Source organism: Oncorhynchus nerka, linkage group LG11 (assembly GCF_034236695.1).
Source record: "Oncorhynchus nerka isolate Pitt River linkage group LG11, Oner_Uvic_2.0, whole genome shotgun sequence".
Classification (NCBI taxonomy): Eukaryota; Metazoa; Chordata; class Actinopteri; order Salmoniformes; family Salmonidae; genus Oncorhynchus; species Oncorhynchus nerka.
Window position 1 is genome coordinate 47,940,594 of NC_088406.1, and position 22,255 is coordinate 47,962,848.

A 22,255-nucleotide genomic window follows, 5' to 3' on the forward strand; every position below is an offset into this window, starting at 1 on the left:
GCGGCGTATTCTCGGAGAAAACCGAGATGTCTCCCCGCATTGAATTTCACAGCCATGTGAAATCGTGTGAGATCCCTGCTTGTGTGTAGGCCACGGTCGACGCAATGTCACCTTGACGAGAATCTAGAGGAGCACGAGGGGCGCTCGGCATCTGTCTTGGACTGGACAGTGAGAGAGGGTGTGTGCCGGCAAGTGTGTTTGTGTGTGAGAGAGGCAGTAAAGACCGGCTCGGAGAGTTCGCGCGCACGGAGGATCCCTCCATTTGGTTTCTTCCACACGGAGATGGCTGGAGTCCACACAGGTATACTTCCAAGTTTCCTTTCCTATAGGTATAGCATTTTATGGAAAGGGTTTATTTTAGAATCTGATTGATTTAAGGGGTGTAATTATGTTTAACTATTTAGTCAACGATGTTATGGAAATTATAGTCTGTAGGCCTACACTCTAACAATAAGATAATAATTAGGCCTACCCTAATAGGTAATAATAAGAGTAATAATATTATGTTATGACTAAGCCACTTCATCGTGGATGTTTTTTATTTCAGTGAACGAGGCACAGTTGAGCGCCGTTAGAAGTTACGGCTTCAAGTCAGCCTAGTTTTACATCTTCCTGTGCAGCGCGACCCTCCGTTAGTTGTCCGATTTTTACTAGATGGGATACAGCTTTTGTCAGATTTACCTTTCCGTGGCAAGTTAGGAGAATTAACGCAGCAGGTTAGGAGATTTGGCGTAGCAGGTTATGATACTTATGTTCCGTTTAGGAAAATGGTTAGGGTTAGCTAAAAAGCAAAGAAAATATCAACTTGTGACGTTAATTTGACAAAAACATGTATCCTTTCTAGCCATGACCTAGTTGTCCCCGACACCTCCTCTTTCTTTATCATGTGACATTGGTTTTATACTCCGTTTGCCAGAGAAAATCAGTTCATCCAATCGCGTTTCGAGAGGGGCGGCTCGTTTTCTCAACATTTGACAGGGATTTATTCTGATCCTCATGACGTCACTCGATACCCTGCGCTCCGACAGTCAGAAAGCGAAGGGATGCTCTAAACGCAAGATTGCAGCATCTTTCCTGAGAGACTACAAACAAATCGCATCTCACTCTATCTTTGTATCCATTCTCGGCATTCTCTCCCCTTTGGACCCTCCTGAAAACGCACCGCTTGCCCTCCAACATCGAACTGCAGGGTGTCTTCGTGCACGAAAGGAGGACCGGATAGAAGACCATATTTGTATTTCAACACCTTTCCTTTCCCTTTATTTATTTAACCTCTGTCGTCTGTATATTTTTTTGTTTTGATCTTTTATTTCGTTGACCATTGCCTAGCTGCAATACAGAGAGGAGGTCGTTCTGCATTGCTTGATAGGAATACGCGCTTTATTGCAGTGGAATGACATAACACACATATGAAGAAATTAATGGAAGATTAAATTAGCCTACTTTCTACAACACGTTTATAGTATCTGGAGCGGGACATAATTTATCGGTTCATTGGATTTTTGTTGAGGTTACGTTCCATACGCAGCGCAAGCATCGTCTTCCTCGGTTAGAACACATAGCCCATACTCATCGTAGCATCTCGGTGTTCTCTGAAAGGGCGAGGATAACACGCAAGATATTTCATTATCAAGAATATAGGCATTTTCGATTTTGAATCGCTTCGTCTATTCAAATACCATTTTTTTTCAATTGGTTACGTTGCATAAAGGGATAAACGCAGTTTCATCCAACCTACTTTAAAAATGATGGCCGGCGGGGCAGTACAGCAAAACGGGGTTTTCTTGAATCCTCACCATCACAATCAACAGCCGCACATGGAGTCGGATCCCCCAGATTCGCGTAAAAGACCGCTAGAGACCCCAACTGAGGCAAGCAGCACTAAACGCACAAACACTGGAGGTAAGTAAATGATGGGGATGCGGGAGATTATCTCGAATGTGTGAATCCAGTTTATCATTATGCCCACACAGAGGTAGCACCGAGAAAGGGAAAGGATGGCAGGTTGATTATCATCTTGATGTAGCATTCCTCGACACCACTGAAACTAGTGTTATTTAGTGATGTATAAAGCGAAATGTCCAATATATTGCCTCTTGTTATAGTCTTTTGTATCCATTGCATCTATTTACAAATGAAGGAAAATCCTTTGTGTTGATGGAATGAAGACAATGAAGGGGGTGAGTGAGAGGGTGCTGATTTGGAGGGAACCCTCGGATCTCATGCACATAGAAAAAACGGTGTTATCTAGAACCTAAAAGGGTTATTTCATTCATATTTTATTTGACCCATTTTTTAGGTTTGGGCACAATAAATTGCGGACGTCCAAAATAACAAAACAGTCTCGAAACTACAAACAACTGAAAAACATTCCATTGTTGACCGCGCTCACATCCCTTGCTTTGTGACGGGTAATCGTGTGATTATCGATAATCTGGCACATAGGCTAGGGTACTCTAGTCTCTTTGCGTACAATTTACTCAAGAAGACAATAACATGCATATAGACACCGTTAGTAATAAACCCAAATACAGGAGTCTACAGTATATGTCGCCATTTCAGTGCAACATTGTCATCCGCTATTATGCAGTCACTGTTTATACTTCATCATTATCATTGTAGCAGTCCAAATCCTGCACCTCTCATTAAAGAAAGGCTACATTGACAATGAATACATTCTAATCATGATTCTATTCACTGGTTGGATCAAACATGGATGTCACCGTAGGTAATCAGCATTCGTTTGTTTTTTTACATTGCTGTTAAGCGCCAAGCATTTCCAACCTTCTAGTCATTATTACTATACCATTAATATTTACTTATCCTGACTTCGTGGACTTTTGATAGGCTTACAAAACATTTTTGAAGGTAAACAAAATATATTGTAGAATATTAATTTTAGTGTGGTGCGCCTACCTACCACACACATAACAATATCATGATATTGTTTACAACCAGAAATAGCTATATAGTGACCCAAAAAGTAATTTCCCACAATGCATTACGATGATCAAACGCTGCCAAAGAAATGAAGTGAGACAACTTTGTTAAAAGGAATCGATACTCAGCTGCACATATCTAAAAAAAACATGCAGCACTCTTGGGAGACATTACCTACACACACATCTCATGAATTTGACCAAATGAAATGTCTGTGATTATGAGAACAGCTAGAGTGCAGTAACTACCACACCTTTCCCATGGAGTATTGTAGTCAGACGCCCAGTCAAAACACTTAAACACATGCGTCTACTCAATGAGATTGTACCGTAGTAAAATGGCAGTTTGTTTTTCTTAAAAAATTGGAACAACTTCCTCAGAAGTGATATAAAAGAGCAAGGTCCCGGAAAGATACACGCTTTATAAGAACACATAAATGCTCAGACATGATTATATCAAGTAGTAAAGCATTGTAGCAGCAACCACTTCAATAGCTTGTTGTTTTAATTGTAAGTCGCTCTGGATAAGAGCGTCTGCTAAATGACTTAAATGTAAATGTAATATTTGCATTGCACACAAACATTCAGAACTTGTTCACTAAAAATCCACTGAGGCCATTCTAAACGATACCCTCGTCATCACAATACTCACGAGCATTTGAATGTGTCAATAGCAGAGCAACCATTTACACTGTACGTAGGCTAGCTAGAGGCCTGTCCATATTGGAGCCCAATACCTAAATCAACAGGCCTCATGTGCAGGTTGTTTGTGGTTAAACAGAACCAGTTGTCGACTTCAGGACATTGATGCCAGTTACAGGGGAGCACAGTACCTCATAATTATGTGTGATAACATTAGTTTTGCCACACACACACAATGTGCTTCCTCTTCCTGTATAGTGGCCTTCCTGCAGCCCCTTTTTGAAACTGAAGGCATTGTATTCCCTCACCAGGAATCACACTCTGAGGCACATGGTAAGAGAGACACTTTGATTTTGTTATTATTCTAATTTCTTTTGCTATTCGCTTACTAAATTACAATATTGTTATAGCAGTTTGACAGTGATATGAATAGTTCCTAAAGAAAGGCAAAAAATAGTCTGCAGACTAAAATAACCCAATCTTTTCTGAAACTATTTCTGGAAAACCTCTAAATCTGATTTAATATATTTGGCCTACATCTTTAATTGAGCTAAACTGATTAAATGTATCTCAATTCATAAGCATCTTATGTATATGGACTATCATGGAAGCTTTGATTATAAGCATATCATCTGCAGAAAATGTAGGCATATGTTTACGTTTTATATACGTAAATCCATAGCATCCATTTTCATGTTAAACTGCCATGCTTATTTTGCCATGCTATTCACATTTGTGGAGTTGAAAAGGTTATCACATTTGTAATATTTGCACATCTATTGGATATGTTGTGTATATGAAATTGGTTGTTGATCATTTCGTAATTGACACGATCACCTTTATTCGTTTTGCATGACATTGTTAAAGGGGGGATTGATTGGGAATGATGATAACGTGGATTAGACATATTTAAACCTCAATGGATGTTGTGTTCTCTAAATATTGTCTACTCTTCTGATTGTTCATCTCGGTCTCGGTCATACTGCAGAAGAGATGGGATGAGAGGGCATTGTGCTGTAACCTATAGAGGCTCTAAATCATGATTATATGTTACATAAGGTGACATTCATATCAAGGGGGGGGGGGGGAATCACTGACTCCCTTGGTTTGATTTTTTTTACCATCCACATGCTTGACTTGCTCCCACTGCATACCCATGGGACGCATATTCAGATAGGTCTTCAGCCCAACTCCCCTCTTATAAATAAAAAGATTCTGTCCACTATAATGAGATATGTGGAAGTCATTTCGTTAATGGATGGACTGGCACCAAAGTGGCTTCAGTGGACAGTGGTGAGGAGGCCTTCTAATGCCCTTGCCAAATGACGTGAGGAGACTGTGAATACGTCCGTGGAGGGTGAACAGAGGGGGAGGGGGGGGGCGATGAGGACTCAGACGTTATTCTCCAACCCAACCCACCCCCGTCTGACAGATACCATACAGAGCACTGAGACATCGGTCTATAGGACAGGGCCTTTGATGTTAGCGATCGCATCGCTCGTGTTTTGTGTTGCTTTCCCCTCCGGAGCTGAGCTGACTTACCTTCCCCCGGATCTATCCATTGGTGCCGAGGAGAATGCGTCACACTTTCACAGAGTGAAAAAGCCCAAAAGATAGCAGAGCTGGTTTTTATAAAGGCTTTGCATAAACATTTGGATATTGATTTGTCAATGATGGTGAAGGAGCACTATGGACAAAGGGCAAATATAAGCGTTGTCCCGGCCTATCGCCTGCCAATCTCATAGTCACCCAGTGTGTGTCAGCTCGGGCTGTTGTAGCCAAAACACTGCGTGTCCTCCCACTTCTCTGCGGCATGGCTGTTTTTCAACTGAGCGTTTCTAGGCAGCACGGCGCTCTCTTTCTCTCCATCCATGCTAATCATGGTTCTCCTTCAGACCATCACGACTGCTCCCTCTTCTCCACCTACCCACCCACCTCATCAATCACCAGCTGCCATTCACTACCTACCCCCAGCAACCACACGCAGCCGTGTCTGCCCATCGATCCCCATCCATTACCATGAACATGAAGGGGGCGCTGCTTCTTCTTCTTCATCATCTGTTCTTTTTTTAAAGCACTGCGTCAAACAAAATAAAAAAAATCCCATTGTATAGGGCGGGGTTTCGGGTGATGCTCTCGAAACGGTTGCTTACAATTGGACACTGAAGTCGCCTGTCTCCTCCAGCCCGCCACCGAGTGGAGGAGAGACCTCACAATGAATATGGATGAGAGCGATGAAAAGAGCGATTGCAGAGGGGAAGATCTAGCCCCCTCTCGAAACAGCCGTGCTTGACGAACAATGCATGGCGCTTTTCACACACTCAAATACACTGGAGATGGAGTGCCGCTCAGCATGGGCATTAGCATAGTTCAGATAGCCGTGTCCGGAAAGGCTCAAATGTGGACACTACAAGGGGGGACATTTTGAAAAGACTATACACTGGTTAGACTCAACCGAAACACATTATGCACCTGGCTACATAAGGAACAGAGGACAGCCACCAAGAAGTTCATACAGATTCACTGGTGACCTTGAAAATACCCCGCGACAACAGAATGGCTACAGATGTGAAATACTTTTTTCTTATTCATGTTCTAGGTTTCATGACTCAGAGTAACCCCATAAACAACCAAGACAGGTGGTTGTCCACTAACTGGTGTGGAGATTTAACTTGAACAAAAGGAGTGGAGGGTGAGACTAAGCTCCGCTCCCCCACACAAACTCACCCAGCTTAAGTGAACTGGATTTTTATAACACCCCAATGCTTTAGCCTAGCCCAGAGGCACACCCAGCCCCCGACACCAGATCCCCAGATTTGAACCGTCCAGGCTGATGGAGCCTATTCTGGGCTCCAGGACTCCTGGGAGCCCCTAGCAACAGATTGCTGTGTTTACCAACTAGTTTATTATGTCAGATGCCTATTCATTATTTATTGTAGCTACCCCTTACATACAGACATAATGACACGCACACTCTTGAACAAATGACACTGATCCAACGCCAAGCATAGTAGGAGTAAGACATGTTGGATGTATTCTGACCTAGCTGGCTCACTTTGTTGTTTTCCCAGTAGTTGGTGAGTTGGAAGCAAAATGTTTTTTTTATTTTACCTTTATTTAACTGGGCAGTTAAGAACAATTTCTTATTTACAATGACGGCCTACCCCGGCCAAACCCTAACCGGGATGACGCTGGACCAATTGTGCGCCACACTAGACTCCCAATCACGGCCTGTGCGCCACACTACACTCCCAATCACGGCCTGGTTGTGATACAGCCTGGAATCAAACCAGGGTCTGTAGTGATGCGTCTAGCACTGAGATACTGTGCCTTAGACTGCTGCGCCACTCAGGAAGTTAGAGATTCGCAAGCCAATGCTAACTAGCGTGCTAGCAGATACCTATAGACTTCCATTCATTACACTAACGCTGGTTAGCAATTGCGCTAGCACTAGTTAGCAACTTTCTTAAAACTGTGCGCGTAGACATAAAAATGGTATCCACAAGTTTATCTGACTCTGGGGACGTAGATAAAGGGCCTCGTTGCCAAAATCCTGAAGTATACCTTCAAGTCTTATGCACTGACAAGTAAGAGGAAATGACTGTGTTCCTCCAGAAACTTGAACTGCTGGGATCCTGTCTGTGTTGTGTAAGAGGAAAGAAAGCAAAGACCAGGAACTACAATCCTGATGCCTAACATCTGCTCGGGGCGGATCACATCTCTGTCAGGTCCATGCTCATTTATATCAATCCATCCACAGTCCTCACTGGGACGTATCAGCTAAATATTTAAAACCAACAGTTCAGCTGAAAGCCTCTTCTCACCAGACGTACTAATTCAATCTAAGGGTGTTCTGCCCTAGCCTTCCTTGGTGACACCGTCGAGGAACTAAATCTGACCAGGTTAGAGCGAGTGGTTTTATGTTCCCTATCAGAGATCGATGTAGAATGCGTGCTGATTGTCTAGACAGGAGTAGCCGAGCAACTGTGCACAGTCATCATGCTTGATTAGTAAGGGCTGCATTCAGGATTATCATCTCAGGGACTGGGACTCGCCATGATACAGTCAGATCTGTATAAAACAAGTATCTTAAACAGAGACAATTAGAACATAATTGTCATGTATAAAAAAAATGGCCCACTGTGTATGAAAGGTGTGTGTTTACTGTTTATGAGATGTTTCTATAGATATACAGTATGTATGTATGTCCACCTGTCTGTCTGTGTATTTGTTGTATTTGTGTGTGTATACGTGTGTTGTGTAGTGCGTACCAGGGTTCATGTGCAGCAGCAGAACCCGTTTGTGTTTGATATTACTTATCAATTGAGGCTGGTTAAAAGTAGATCTACCCCAATCAAAATGAGGTCAGTCTTGGCTTTATTTGGAATCTGGGTCATTGCAGAACACAGGCAGTTCTGCTGCTTCTTATACTCAGCGTAGGCAGGCTCACTGTCAGGCAGTGCTGTGCGGGAGAAAACAATTCTATAACCTGCTTTAAAACACAAAGGTCCGTCCCAGCTCTATGTAGGATTTCATGTCTATGACCTTACTCACAGTTAGAAGGGAAAGTATCGTATTTCCTCCTCGTGTAAAGCGCTCTCTCTCCATCGCCCTTGGGTTGGTTCAACAGACCAGGTCCCAGACGGTGCCAATGGTGCAGTTCTATGATTTGGAGCATGCCGAGGAGAAAAGCCGTGCCTAGAAAACACTATTTCTAACAAACAGACTCTCTGCACACACGCACGCATGCACACACACACACACACACAAACACAACAAGAGGGGGTGCATCGATTAATGAGATTATAGCAGGACCAGTGAGTGTTTCGATGAAAGATAATTATCTCTCTCAATTAGCTGATGATTCCCCTGGCCAGACCAAAACCTAATTCTGTCTGCCTGCCTGCACCCCTCTCACCATCACCGTCACTCTATGAGGTACTCAGTGTTCTTGGTTAGAAATACGAGACACTCCTGAATACATGCTAGGAAGTCATCAATACACATGCAAGAGGTGTCGCTATTTTATTGCATCTTAAGTCAAAGTGTGAGGGTAGCCATCATTATAATCGGTGTCGTAACTCATGACCCCCCCCCCCTTTCTCCACATCTTGCACAGTGGATTGATTGCTGTTGCATTAGTATAGAACAGGTATTGTGCCTTGTTCCATCAACAGTGCATGTGTGTCGTGAAGTGACACAAAACCATGCCCTCTTAATAATAATCCTATTTATATCTGCCGCCTTGGGGGAGGCAACCTGGATTAATTGTGGTGGAATATTAGGAGAGGAGGAGAGGACCCAGGCGATTGGTTGAGACACTGGGATACATTGTCACCTTAACCCTTAAACTACCAACATATTTTACATACGTGATTTACCATAAGCTGATTTGGGTCAGCTTAATTATTTTCAAAACATCATTAGACATGTAAATAATGTTATCAGATAATAAAAAATAAAATATAAACAGACTGTTTTTTTAGCTATGGTTTTAGCTACGCTTAATTAGCATATTCTGTAAAACGAAAATAAGAAAAAAATCCCTTATACACATCCACATTAACACTAAAAAGCTGATTTACCATCATTTGATTGTAATATCATTCAGTTATGTAAGTATGAATTGTGTCATATTTGTGGTAAAAATGTCTGTCATTGAAAGGGGCAGTACACCAACATTTGAAATATGCTACATTTTTGGGACTAAAAGGAATTCACTCATTGTTCCTGAGAGACATATGGCTTAGTTTGCTTTATTTACTTACCCCACAGCCAGCATTAGCATCACTGCTAGTGAAACAATGGGAGTGGTAGGGTCTATGGCAGTATGCTTAAAAAACCATACCCAAATGCTTCAAAACAAATGTTATAGCAACCAAAATACCATAACAAGTTGCACATATAGAATATTGGAGGATATTAAAGGAATTCTGGTATTTATATATCATTTTCTGTAGAATAACTATTTTTCGGAGAATACACACCAATACAAAAGTATATACAAATCAGCACCGCCAGGCTACACTCGGCAGGTAGCCTGGCGGGTAGGAGCGTTGGGCCAGTAACCAAAAGGTTGCTGGATTGAATCCCTGAGCTGACAAGGTAAAAATATATCGTTCTGCTGCGGAGCAAGGCAGTTAACCCACTGTTCTTTGGGCGCCGAAGACGTGGATGTCGATTAAGGCAGCCCTCCGCACTGCTCTGATTCAGAGGGGCTGGTTTAAATGTGGAAGATGCATTCAGTTGTACAACTGACTAGGTATCCCCCTTCCCTATATATACATTCAGAGGGGAAGCTAACTGGTTTCTGTGTTACAATTCTACCAAGCATTCATACCACTGACATACTTTTATGAGCTATTTTGACTGCGACTAAGCATGTATCTTAGGTCATTTTGATTTTGTACACGGTCATACCTAGTTATAACCAGTTATAACCATAGGCAAGTACATAAGATGCTCCATATCCATATCTCAGGTCAAGATCACTCCAACAGGTCCCCCTCCACCTAAATAAAAAAAAAACACTTTGTCCATGACAGCCAACAGAGGCTCGATATAACACACCCCTTCTTACATGTTTCTCTTGGGGTCAATCTTCTCCAGGTGAACCAGGGACTTGAGCTGCTCAGCTTAATATTATGTCTCTGGAGAAACCTGGATTCAAATCAATCGTTTTTTTGATTTTCCCGAGAACAGGGATCTCCAACCCTGTTCCTGGAGAGCCACCCTCCTGGAGGTTTTCATTCCAATCCCAGTTGTAACTAACCCGATTCATCTTATCGACAGGACGGTAACTCTCCAGGAACAGGGTTGGAGGGCCCTGCCCTAGAATAAGGACTTTTCTGAGAATACACAGAGATTCAGAACATATCTGAGTTCTGTATTGCAGTTCTATCAAGTATTTAGACCGTTGGCAGACTTGGTATACCTATGGCAGATTTTTATATTCACAAATATAAGGTGCTTTTGTACACGTTCATGCGATACGTTGTACAGAAAAGTCTAATTTTAGGTGAGTACATGGGGAGCTATATCTTTGCAGGTGATCCATCTATCTAAACCCTCTGGTGGCATGGATAATTTGTAATTATGTCCCCAGAGAAACCTAGATTCAAATGAAGGTCCTATATATACCATTTCTATAGGCAGAATGATGTTTATTTGGCTGGGGGTCAGAATGACCCCAAAGGACTTGAATGTAAAAAAGAAAATCCAAACAATTATTTTGATTTATTAAGAAAAAGTGGACTGACAAAGTCATGAAAAAAATGGAAGAATTGAATAAAACTACCTTAGGGCTATGATCAAAAGTATGCCTATGGGGTCAGAATGTCCCCAGTCGGTAGTTTGAGGGTTAAAGTCTCAGTCAGGGAAGAGGCTATAGACCTTAAAGTCCCTGTCAGGGAAGAGGCTATAGACCTTAAAGTCCCTGTCAGGGAAGAGGCTATAGACCTTAAAGTCCCTGTCAGGGAAGAGGCTATAGACCTTAAAGTCCCTGTCAGGGAAGAGGCTATAGACCTTAAAGTCCCTGTCAGGGAAGAGGCTATAGACCTTAAAGTCCCTGTCAGGGAAGAGGCTATAGACCTTAAAGTCCCTGTCAGGGAAGAGGCTATAGACCTTAAAGTCTCAGTCGAGGAAGAGGCTATAGACCTTAAAGTCCCTGTCAGGGAAGAGGCTATAGACCTTAAAGTCCCTGTCAGGGAAGAGGCTATAGACCTTAAAGTCCCTGTCAGGGAAGAGGCTATAGACCTTAAAGTCTCAGTCGAGGAAGAGGCTATAGACCTTAAAGTCCCTGTCAGGGAAGAGGCTATAGACCTTAAAGTCCCTGTCAGGGAAGAGGCTATAGACCTTAAAGTCCCTGTCAGGGAAGAGGCTATAGACCTTAAAGTCCCTGTCAGGGAAGAGGCTATAGACCTTAAAGTCCCTGTCAGGGAAGAGGCTATAGACCTTAAAGTCCCTGTCAGGGAAGAGGCTATAGACCTTAAAGTCCCTGTCAGGGAAGAGGCTATAGACCTATCCCTGTCAGAAGAGGCTATAGAAAGTCCCTGTCAGGGAAGAGGCTATAGACCTTAAAGTCCCTGTCAGGGAAGAGGCTATAGACCTTAAAGTCCCTGTCAGGGAAGAGGCTATAGACCTTAAAGTCCCTGTCAGGGAAGAGGCTATAGACCTTAAAGTCCCTGTCAGGGAAGAGGCTATAGACCTTAAAGTCCCTGTCAGGGAAGAGGCTATAGACCTTAAAGTCCCTGTCAGGGAAGTCCTTAAAGTCCCTGTCAGGGAAGAGGCTATAGACCTTAAAGTCCCTGTCAGGGAAGAGGCTATAGACCTTAAAGTCCCTGTCAGGGAAGAGGCTATAGACCTTAAAGTCCCTGTCAGGGAAGAGGCTATAGACCTTAAAGTCCCTGTCAGGGAAGAGGCTATAGACCTTAAAGTCTCAGTCGAGGAAGAGGCTATAGACCTTAAAGTCCCTGTCAGGGAAGAGGCTATAGACCTTAAAGTCCCTGTCAGGGAAGAGGCTATAGACCTTAAAGTCCCTGTCAGGGAAGTATAGACCCCCTGTCAGGGAAGAGGCTATAGACCTTAAAGTCCCTGTCAGGGAAGAGGCTATAGACCTTAAAGTCCCTGTCAGGGAAGAGGCTATAGACCTTAAAGTCCCTGTCAGGGAAGAGGCTATAGACCTTAAAGTCCCTGTCAGGGAAGAGGCTATAGACCTTAAAGTCCCTGTCAGGGAAGAGGCTATAGACCTTAAAAGTCCCTGTCCCTCAGGGAAGAGGCTATAGACCTTAAAGTCCCTGTCAGGGAAGAGGCTATAGACCTTAAAGTCCCTGTCAGGGAAGAGGCTATAGACCTTAAAGTCCCTGTCAGGGAAGAGGCTATAGACCTTAAAGTCCCTGTCAGGGAAGAGGCTATAGACCTTAAAGTCCCTGTCAGGGAAGAGGCTATAGACCTTAAAGTCCCTGTCAGGGAAGAGGCTATAGACCTTAAAGTCCCTGTCAGGGAAGAGGCTATAGACCTTAAAGTCCCTGTCAGGGAAGAGGCTATAGACCCTGTCAAAGTCCCTGTCAGGGAAGAGGCTATAGACCTTAAAGTCCCTGTCAGGGAAGAGGCTATAGACCTTAAAGTCCCTGTCAGGGAAGAGGCTATAGAGACCCCCTGTCAGGAAGAGGCTAAAGTCCCTGTCAGGGAAGAGGCTATAGACCTTAAAGTCCCTGTCAGGGAAGAGGCTATAGACCTTAAAGTCCCTGTCAGGGAAGAGGCTATATACCTTAAAGTCCCTGTCAGGGAAGAGGCTATAGACCTTAAAGTCCCTGTCAGGGAAGAGGCTATAGACCTTAACGTCCCTGTCAGGGAAGGCTACAGCCGGTTGCTGGCTTAAGGCTTCCACATGCTTCAGTTCAGCTGGCGCCTAGGTATGCAAGTGTGCTCGACCGCTTTAAAGACCTTTGCTTGAAAAACTAGAAAAAAATGTTTGTCTATCTTGAGATGCCGTAGCCAGTAAAACACTTCCTCAAAATAGTCAGAATTCAAGAAATCTGTCATTCATTTGGACGTTTTTGCCAAGGAGATCTTAGTTGCACAATTTTACATCTAACTAGGATGTTTGGTGCAGTATTTCTCCAGTGAAAAAATGTGCATGAAAACGAGTCATCTATCGTTGAATGGCAACAAACACTTAAATGACGAATCCCTACTGGTGACCAATCACCGACGAAGGGGCGTAGACTTCGGCTTTTGAACTTCGGCTTGCCTCGGGAAAGAATGTCGTGTGAACGATCAGCAACAAAAAAAATGTCCCAAATGAACAAAAATGTCACAGAATGTTGTTATAATATATGTAGGAACTGTTCTGAACAGTTTTGGATGGGAAGCATGTGGACGCTTCAGGAGGCAGGTAGCTATCGCCCTACAAAACAAAGGTACTTTTGTTCCGGGGGGGGGGGGAGTTGTTTCCTCTCTGCTGCTAAACCCCCATCTGCCCGCTTTGAAGCAATGCCTTCATGTCTTTGATGTTTCAGTTGTGTTCCTAGGCCTGTGTGCCTTCATGTTTTGTCCTATATCCAAGAAGGGTGGGCTGAGAGCAATGTCAAAGTTTTCTCTGTTAATGTATACAGTAGTTTCGAAACTGGCCAAAGTGTAAGGGACATTTATGGAAACCAGACTGTGTAGCAATAGATGGTGTATATAATGGAATATGGTTATGCAATGTGTGACTGTGTTTCCAAAAGCATTACATCTATTCGATTAGATTTAACAAATCCCATCCCTTTATTAATAACGGTCTGCCAAGATGATGACAAAGAGTAGGTTCTTCTGTGAAACGCAAAAATTAGATTAAAATAATTAGTTAAATGAGCTGGGGCCTCCCTGGTGGCGCAGTGGTCTAAGGCTCTGCATCGCAGTGCTAGATGTGCTGCCAGAGATTCTGGGTTCGAGCCCAGGCTCTGTCGCAGACGACCGGGAGGTCCATGGGGTGACGCACAGTTGGCCCAGCGTCGTCCGGGTTAGGGAGGGTTTGGCTAGCAGGGACTAGCGACTCCTGTGGCGGGCGACTCCTAGGTGTACGGTGTTTCCTCCAACACATTGGTGCAGCTGGCTTCCGGGTTCTATGTGTGTTGTGTCAAGAAGCAGTGCGGCTAGGTTGGGTTGTGTTTCGGTGGATGCACGGCCTTAGACCACTACTACCAATTGGATACCACTGAAATTGGGGGGGAGGGTTTACAGCTGTAAATGCATAGAAAGAGGATAGTTGTTGGGGGAGAAAGAGGGTGCAAAACGGAGATGGCTGTATGATTTTACTACAGGTAAATGGATCACCTGAGTGTAGTATATTCTTACTTCCTTTTCTGTTTCCTGCCTGCAGAGGAAGGTGAGTACTTCCTGAAGGTTCTGATCCCCAGCTATGCGGCCGGCTCCATCATCGGCAAGGGCGGACAGACCATCGTCCAGCTGCAGAAAGAGACCGGCGCCACCATCAAGCTGTCCAAATCCAAAGACTTCTACCCTGGTGAGTGCTCATTGACCAGTGCTATATTTCAATCAATGACGCTGTATTTTAGAGATCTTTCAATATACAGTAAATAAGCTTATTTCCGGAGTGTACTATATGAATTTATTTTCTGACCTCTGCCTCTCAAAGAGGCTTCCCTTTTCCCAGACGTGTTGTGTCTGAAACCTGATTCCACTGGGTAACAGACATGGCCTCTGTCGGGGCTCAGGTTTCATGCAGCCGTGGAGCGAACACAGAGTCAAGTTCACCACAGATACAGGATTAGGGTTAATTAAAGGTGAAATTGTATTTGCCTAAACTCTTAATTCCTTCATGACGTTACATTTTGCACAGCTAGACACATGAGATGCGCCTCAGCTAAGTGCCCAGGCTATCAGTGAAGCAGCTTGTGTGCTCGATGAGAATTTGCTCTGAACATCACAGGCAGGAAGGGATACATTGAAATTATGAGACGAACCAATCACTGTACATGTTATATCTCTATCGCACTCAATGGGATTCTTGTCTGGACATGTGAAATGGGAGAAGGTAGAATCAGTTTCAGATGTTGGGCTCCTTGTTAGAAGAGCATTCTAATTCCCTGTATATCCTTCTACTGCTAGCCATGTCAACAGAACAGGCCATCTCTATTGTATCTCCTCTCCCTGGGACTCAAGGCCCCATACTCCAGCCAGCTAGAGCAGATGCAAGATTGCGAGACCCCCACCACCCCCCAACACTCCTCCCTTATTGCAATTGGCAGTAACTAGCGATCTTATGTTGAAAACGGTTGAGATAGAGAGTGAAAAGGACCACAGAAAGAGGGAGGAAGAGAGTGAAAGGGGGCTAAAGAAAGAGATGGCTCTAAGGGCCCCTTTCTGTCGTCTTGGAGGAGTGCGGGGAGGGGGGTGGGGGGGTGGTCCTTCCTCTGCACTGAAGGAGGCATCTGTATGCAAATGAGCACCGGGCAGCTCTTCCTGGGTGACAAATCAAAAGGTCCACCTGCTGCGATGTCCCGTCTGGGAGGGGGGCACGGAGGGAGGCGCTGGGCGTAGTGGGTGCCGTGGGGAATGATGAAAAAAGTTTAATCAAGTCAGAAGCAAATGGCCGTGTAGCGCTTGAGACTCTGTCAAACCTCACAAGACGTGCTCCCTCAATTCACCCTGGGATAGTGCCTCACCAGCATTTCATTCCCAACCAATTAGTTGGCCACAGTAGCATTGGGCCGAGACAGGCAACATTCATTATTATTGGAGCCAAGATTTATTAGATACAGCCCCTTCCAAATATAGGCCGCTGCAATGTTTACTGGAAAGTAGAGGCCATATTATACTGCGACCTTGCGTGGACAGAGTGGAGGCACGCTGCTCAATTTGACAAGGGCTGAAAAAACGTAGATTAGAAAGAAGATCTCTGTATGACAGTGTCTTTGCTCATACCTGCAGGTGTCTGGGCCTATAGGGAGAGAAGGTTAAGGATGCTGCGGCCACTCGTGTCCTCCATTACTCTTTCCTTGGGGATCACAAGCAGAACAAAGATGTTAAGACATTAGCCATCGCACCCAGAGCACAATTGGAACTGATCAAATCAAATGTTATTTGTCACATGCGCCGAATACAACAGGTGTTGGCCTTTACCGTGAAATGCTTTCTTACAAGCCCTTAACCAACGACGCAGTTCAAGAAATGAGAGTTAAGAAAATATTGACTAAATAAACTAAAGTAAAAAAGAAAAAGTAACACAATCGAATAACAATAACGAGGCTATATACAGGGACGAGGCTATATACAGGGGGTGTACAGGTTAGTACAGGTTATGTGCGGGGGTACAGGTTAGTCAGGCTTTTCCCGCTCATGCTGTATGTGATATTGGCATTTGAGAAATGCTGGAAACTGATTGAGAAAGTCAATGTCAACATTGGCGCAGAGGTATAAAGCACTGCATCTCAGTGCTTGAGGCGTCACTACAAACACCCTGGTTCGATTCCAGGCTGTATCACAACTGGCCGTGATTGGAGTCCCATGGGGTGGCGCACAATTGGCTCAGCATTGTCTGAGTTTGGCCGTCATTGTAAATAAGAATTTGTTCTTAACTGACTTGCCTAGATAAATAAAGGTTCAATTAAAATGAAATAAAAAAACAATTAAATGACAAAGAGCCCCAAGGTGCTATATGCTTGTTCACTTTCATATGTTAGCTGCCGACTAAGGAATACAAGAAGATAGCTAGGTGTTTTCCAGTCCAATTATCATCCAGGTGATGAGCTTACTTGTTCTGGGTCACCTCTCCAGTCGTTGGAAGCTGTTAACTGTCTCCAGAGACCGTAAGTAGGTCAAGAGAATGGAGGTGGCGTCTCCTTCCCTCCTTTAAATTGAGGACCTGCTGCAAATTTGGGAGATACATTACAGTAAAATGCTTATTGTCACATGGTTCATAAAGACCACAGCCTTTACATGTTTTTGACCTATGAACCCACCTACAGGCTACCACCTACAAATCGTTTGTCGTTGTCCACCTATGACACCCATCCCTTAGGATGCCCTCCCGGTATGAAGTCACCATAGGGACGTTTTAATGGGGTTCAAAGGTGACGATGGTGGAAGAATAAAGAACTCTCCCTTGAAGTGAGCGACAGTCCCCCCCCCCGTCTTGTTGTTTGTTCCTCAATGTTGACTCCCTCCACGTTTAGCGTATCCTGACCAACCGCTCACTGATCTTTCCCTCCAGCTTCTCTGTCCCTCCCTATCGCTGGAGTGAAGCACCATATTGAAGCTTTGTCTTAATCCTCTGCCATGATTTCGGTTTTCAGTATTTAATACCTTGCCAAACCCCACAGCCCTTCCCATTGCCCCCCAGGCATTATCAACATTACTGATTTCGCCCTTCTAAGCCGCTTAGGCTCTAAGCTTTTTGACTGAGGGATGAAAACCCGCAATATTGCACATCCAACTCGTTTGGGTGAAATGAGTTTTGTGTTTGTTTTCATTTACGGTCTATTTTCTAGATGAATCATTATTACCGTCTGTGGTTTAATTCAGTTATTCAGTTAATTCAGTATGTAATCTAAATACAATTGTTGATGTTGATTCTGACTGATTGTCAGAAATATTGGGATGAATGCATAGTTTGATGTGCCATGCCGCTTAACTGAGAGCTTCACTGTTGATATGAAGTTATGTTGTCATTCTCTCGATTGCCCTCTCTCTTTTCACTTCTGGTCAGCCATTCCAGGCTGTAGTTTTATTCCAGGAAGTGATGCTGTTCAGGGGAGTAGTTAGATATGGGAAGGGGCATTTTAAGGCTAATGGTGGAAGGATACCACTATTTTGATGTTAAACTCCGTGAACTCACACCTAGAGACAAACCAGTTTCATTGGGTTGAGATAGTTTTGCCTTGAACTGTCAATGATTTCTGTCATTGATTACCTTTGGAAAACATAGAAAATTCTCCCGTATCCACCACTGCCAACAATATGCCATTGGCATACATGTACAGCTCACAAGAGGTTGGTGGCACCTTTTAATTGGGGAGGACGGGCTCGTGGTAATGGCTGGAGTGGAATAGGTGGAATGGTATCAAATACATGGTTTGATGCCATTCCATATGGGCCGTTCCAGCCATTATTATGAGCCGTTCTCCCCTCCGCAGCCTCTACTGGTGCAGCTTTAAAAGCAACCATCTTCATTTTAATACAATATCATGAACTCCACAGCACTTGGCTGATGCTGAGTCAATGCTACCTAGTTGTATTCAGTGCCTGTGTGCATGTCAGCCTAGTATGTGGAGGGTCTTTGTTGAGCAGCAGTAGTGACAGTGCGCCAGTAGTAACAGCAGCAGTCGCAGTAGTCCCAGTGAGGGATCACAGGCTGGTGACAGGGTGTCCAGCGTCACCGTGGGGGCAGAGGAGGTCCCCTTAATCCCACTGGCTTTGTTTTGTTTTCCATCATGTGTGACGTCACCGTGAACGCCAACAAACGGCCCGCTGGCTGAATAATTCCTCGGTGCCAGTCAGTGCCTGAGCGATCACTGCACGGTCTACCATGCCACCATGGGGCTGTCACGTCACAGGCAGGCAGCACACACAGGAGCACAGGGAGGATTAGAATGACGAGGATTAAACTACTACTTATCAGCCTCATCATCCACATTATCTTCACCAGGTTATTGTTTTGATTTGAATGGTTTTCTGGCATTATATTGCTTGACTGTATATGACAGCTATGTTTGTGATGTAGTCAGTTTGGCGAGATAGACTGCTGGACATTCTGTTCGCTTCCAGGTCCACTCCATCACCCAGCTGCCTCGTGTAACTAACCCAGAGGCTTCACTCACCTCTGCCACTGCCTGCATCAGGCCACATCAATCACCCTGCCCAGCCAGGAAAGGCATGGCTAATCAATCTAAGAGCCACATCCATAGCAGAGTGCAGGACATTGTAGCTACCTGCAGACGTATATACCCAGATGCATTCCTCTTCCCTCCGATCCTTTGCAGCTATCCCATTTTGCATCTCTCTCTCTCTCTCTCTCTCTCTCTCTCTCTCTCTCTCTCTCTCTCTCTCTATCTCTCTCTCTCTCTCCTCTCTCTCTCTCTCTCTCTCTCTCTCTCTCTCTCTCTCCCTGCTGTCTTCAGTCTCTGAGGTGGTGTACCTTCGCCGGTTCCATGTGCTCCAGCTTTTTAATCAGATATAATAAAAGAGCTCACTGGGACCGGCCTCCATCAACATATCCCACAGATCAATTGTGCCGGGAGTGGGAGCATCCTGCTCGCCTGCATGGTGAAATATGATTGTCATCAACCCCCTACACTCTCACTATCAAACAACCCCCGATAATCCATTCCCTGCATAACCTCCATTGATCTAACAGGCCTAAGTCTGTGTTTACTTCTGGAAATGAGAACTGTGGCTAAGTGTGCAGGGAAAGGTTAAGGGAAGAGAGGCAGTAATCTTTTTCCACCCGCTGAGTTTTATCACACGGTTACTCATATCCCCCCAGACTCCCCCTGCAGCACCACAGCCAGTCAGTCTGATAACTCACACCATAGAGTCAAAAAATAGCAATGTTTTCTTAAAAATGCTTGAATAAAAACCAAACGGGTGCATTATCTCCAGCAGAAATTGTATGTCATGAAACTTGGTTTTAAAAAAGTCCTGCAACAATATTCTCCCCAGTAAAAGAATGCAGGGGACAGTGAATCCAGTCATTATCTTACTTTCTTTTAAGAATCTTTGAACAGGTTCCTCTTCTGTGTCTAAATTGGGGAAATCTGACCCAGTGAATCTCACGCCACAGGGCACCTGCCAATCACAACATCATCAGACCTGGCAACCAATCAGAATACACCTCTGTGGTTGCCGGCACAGCAGACAGGCCAGAGCTGTCCTGTGATTGGCTGTAGCCGGGCTGGCTGACAGAGAGGGACGGGGGCTTTTGTTACAGGCTGATTATGTACGAAGGGAGTCGAAAATAGCCCACCTCAATCCTTCCTTTGTGCTGGCATGACAAAGCTCTGCCCCAGCTGTGCTGTCTCCTCTCTGGGACTATACAACAACTGCTACTGCCTGACCTAAAGAGGCCCAGACCTACATAGGACTAATCAATGCTAGAGCCTGTTTGTTAGAGGGGGTTGATGCAGGCATATTAATTTCTATGGTTGAAGGCACAAGTAAAGAGATTATGGCTACGGGTCTTTTGTTTCTGAGAGAATAGCTGTATGAATGGATGAGGTATCTGAGAGAGTAGCTGTATGAATGGATGAGGTTTCTGAGAGAGTAACTGTGTGAAGGGATGAGGTATCTGAGAGAGTAGCTGTATGAATGGATGAGGTTTCTGAGAGAGTAGCTGTGTGAAGGGATGAGGTTTCTGAGAGAGTAGCTGTATGGATGGATGAGGTTTCTGAGAGTGTAGCTGTGTGAATGGATGAGGTTTCTGAGAGAGTAGCTGTATGAATGGATGAGGTTTCTGAGAGAGTAGCTGTGTGAATGGATGAGGTGAATGTGGAAGGAGAGAGTTGTGCCTTAATTAGAGGTGGGAATGTGTATGTGACAGATTGGGGGAACAGAGAGAATGGGAGGGAAAAACAGAATGGGAGAGTGATGAAGGAAAGCAATATCCAGTGGTTTGAATGGTCAATGATGGCCCCAAACTGTCAGCGACAATAGAGAGAGGTGGGCCACTCTTAATGACAATAGAGTCTTTGCCATTGTGACCGCTCAGCCCCTCAAGGGTGGGGGAAGGGGGAAGCCGAGTTGGTCTCCCATCTGCCTCAAGAGGTTCATGTCACACTGTGTGTGGTGTGTGTGCAGGCACTGGCCTATAGTTTGATCCGTTTTAGCATGTTATGCATTTGTTTGGTTGCTAGCTTGACCACATGTTTGGGTGTGTTGTATAAGTTTGATAGATACATTAATTCTACCAGTGGAGGCTGGTGGGAGGAGTGATAGGAGGATGGGCTCATTGTAATGGCTGGAATGGAATAAATGGAGTGGTATGAAACCGATCAAAAAGTATGAAAACCACATTTGACTCCGTTCCATTGACTCCATTCCAGCCATAACAAAGAGCCTGGCCTCCTATAGCTCCTCCCACCAGCCTCCACTGAAATATGCTGTCTAAGGAGATACAAACCCAGGCTTTCTAGCTCATTGTGCTATCCTAGCAGTTAATGAAATAATGCAACTCACTCTCCATGTCTTGTCAATGCCATGAGTATGATTTGATATAATCACAATATATCTTGTTGTTGTGTACCACCCTGCTGAAGCAAGCAGAATATAGTTGATGGCTATCAAACTGCCTGACTCTCTCTTCACGTCTTGTCATCAGCTGCATATTTTCTGCGAGCTCATCACAAAAATGCGTGGTCTTTATTTAGGCTTGCTTGGCTAAGCAACAAGGCCAGCCTCTTCAGACAAAAAGAGGGGTGAAAAAACGTGACTGTGGAACACGCCATGAGTGACAGTGTAGGAGACAACAGACGTTCTGGCTTCAACAAGAGAGTTGAGTTAGAGAAAAGAGTTGACGTGTTCTTTCCTGAAACATGTTGTCACAAAGCTCAGCCCCACCCACTGAGACGTCTGAATCACCACCACAATTGACTTGTTTTGTCATCTGAATTGAGCTGCATTGTGGGATGTTAGAGAGCTGAGAGAGAGAGACTTCCTGTGTTCGCATCACAGGAGGTTGGTGGCACCTTCATTCGGGACGACGTACTCGTTGTAATGCCTGCAGCAGAATCTGTGGAATGGTATCAAATACATCGAACACCTGGTTTCCAGGTGTTTGATGCCATTCCATTTGCTCCTTTCCGGCCGTTATTATGAGCCGTCCTCCCCTCAGCAGCCTCCACTGGTGCACATGCATGCTTGTGTGTGTATACGTGTGTACGGTGTTCTCGAGGTACAAAGCAGGAGACAACACGCCCCTCGTATTCCACTCTGCCTCCCAAAACAAAGCAGGGTTTTGTGGGACTGCACTGCACACCCTGTTGCCTTGGTGATCGGACTCAAAGTGACAGCTCCCCAAGCAACGGCGCCCTCTCCCCTCCCTTCCTCCCTCCCCCCCCTCTCCTCGCCTCAGCAGGTGTAGCAGGAAGAGGAAGATGTCTGTCACTTCGGGCCTTGTGTCTCTGCTAGAGGAGAGGAGAGTGATGTGGGACTGCGGCTGCGCAGCTCATCAGCGG

At 44.7% G+C, this 22,255-nt stretch overlaps 1 protein-coding gene across 2 annotated transcripts in view; it reads left to right on the forward strand.

Moving 5' to 3' along the window:
- The first annotated feature begins 572 nt into the window (after positions 1–572).
- LOC115137033 (RNA-binding protein Nova-1-like) overlaps positions 573–22,255 on the forward strand; it is a 54,829-nt gene continuing 33,146 nt past the window's right edge. The window contains exons 1-3 of one of the 2 annotated variants that reach the window (XM_029673028.2): positions 574–1,902; positions 3,840–3,914; positions 14,446–14,589. In XM_029673028.2, the coding sequence (XP_029528888.1) occupies positions 1,746–1,902; positions 3,840–3,914; positions 14,446–14,589 (376 nt within the window). In that variant the 5' untranslated portion in view covers positions 574–1,745. Of the gene's footprint in view, positions 1,903–3,839; positions 3,915–14,445; positions 14,590–22,255 lie in introns of both variants that reach the window. The other variant, XM_029673029.2, reaches the window with a different exon arrangement.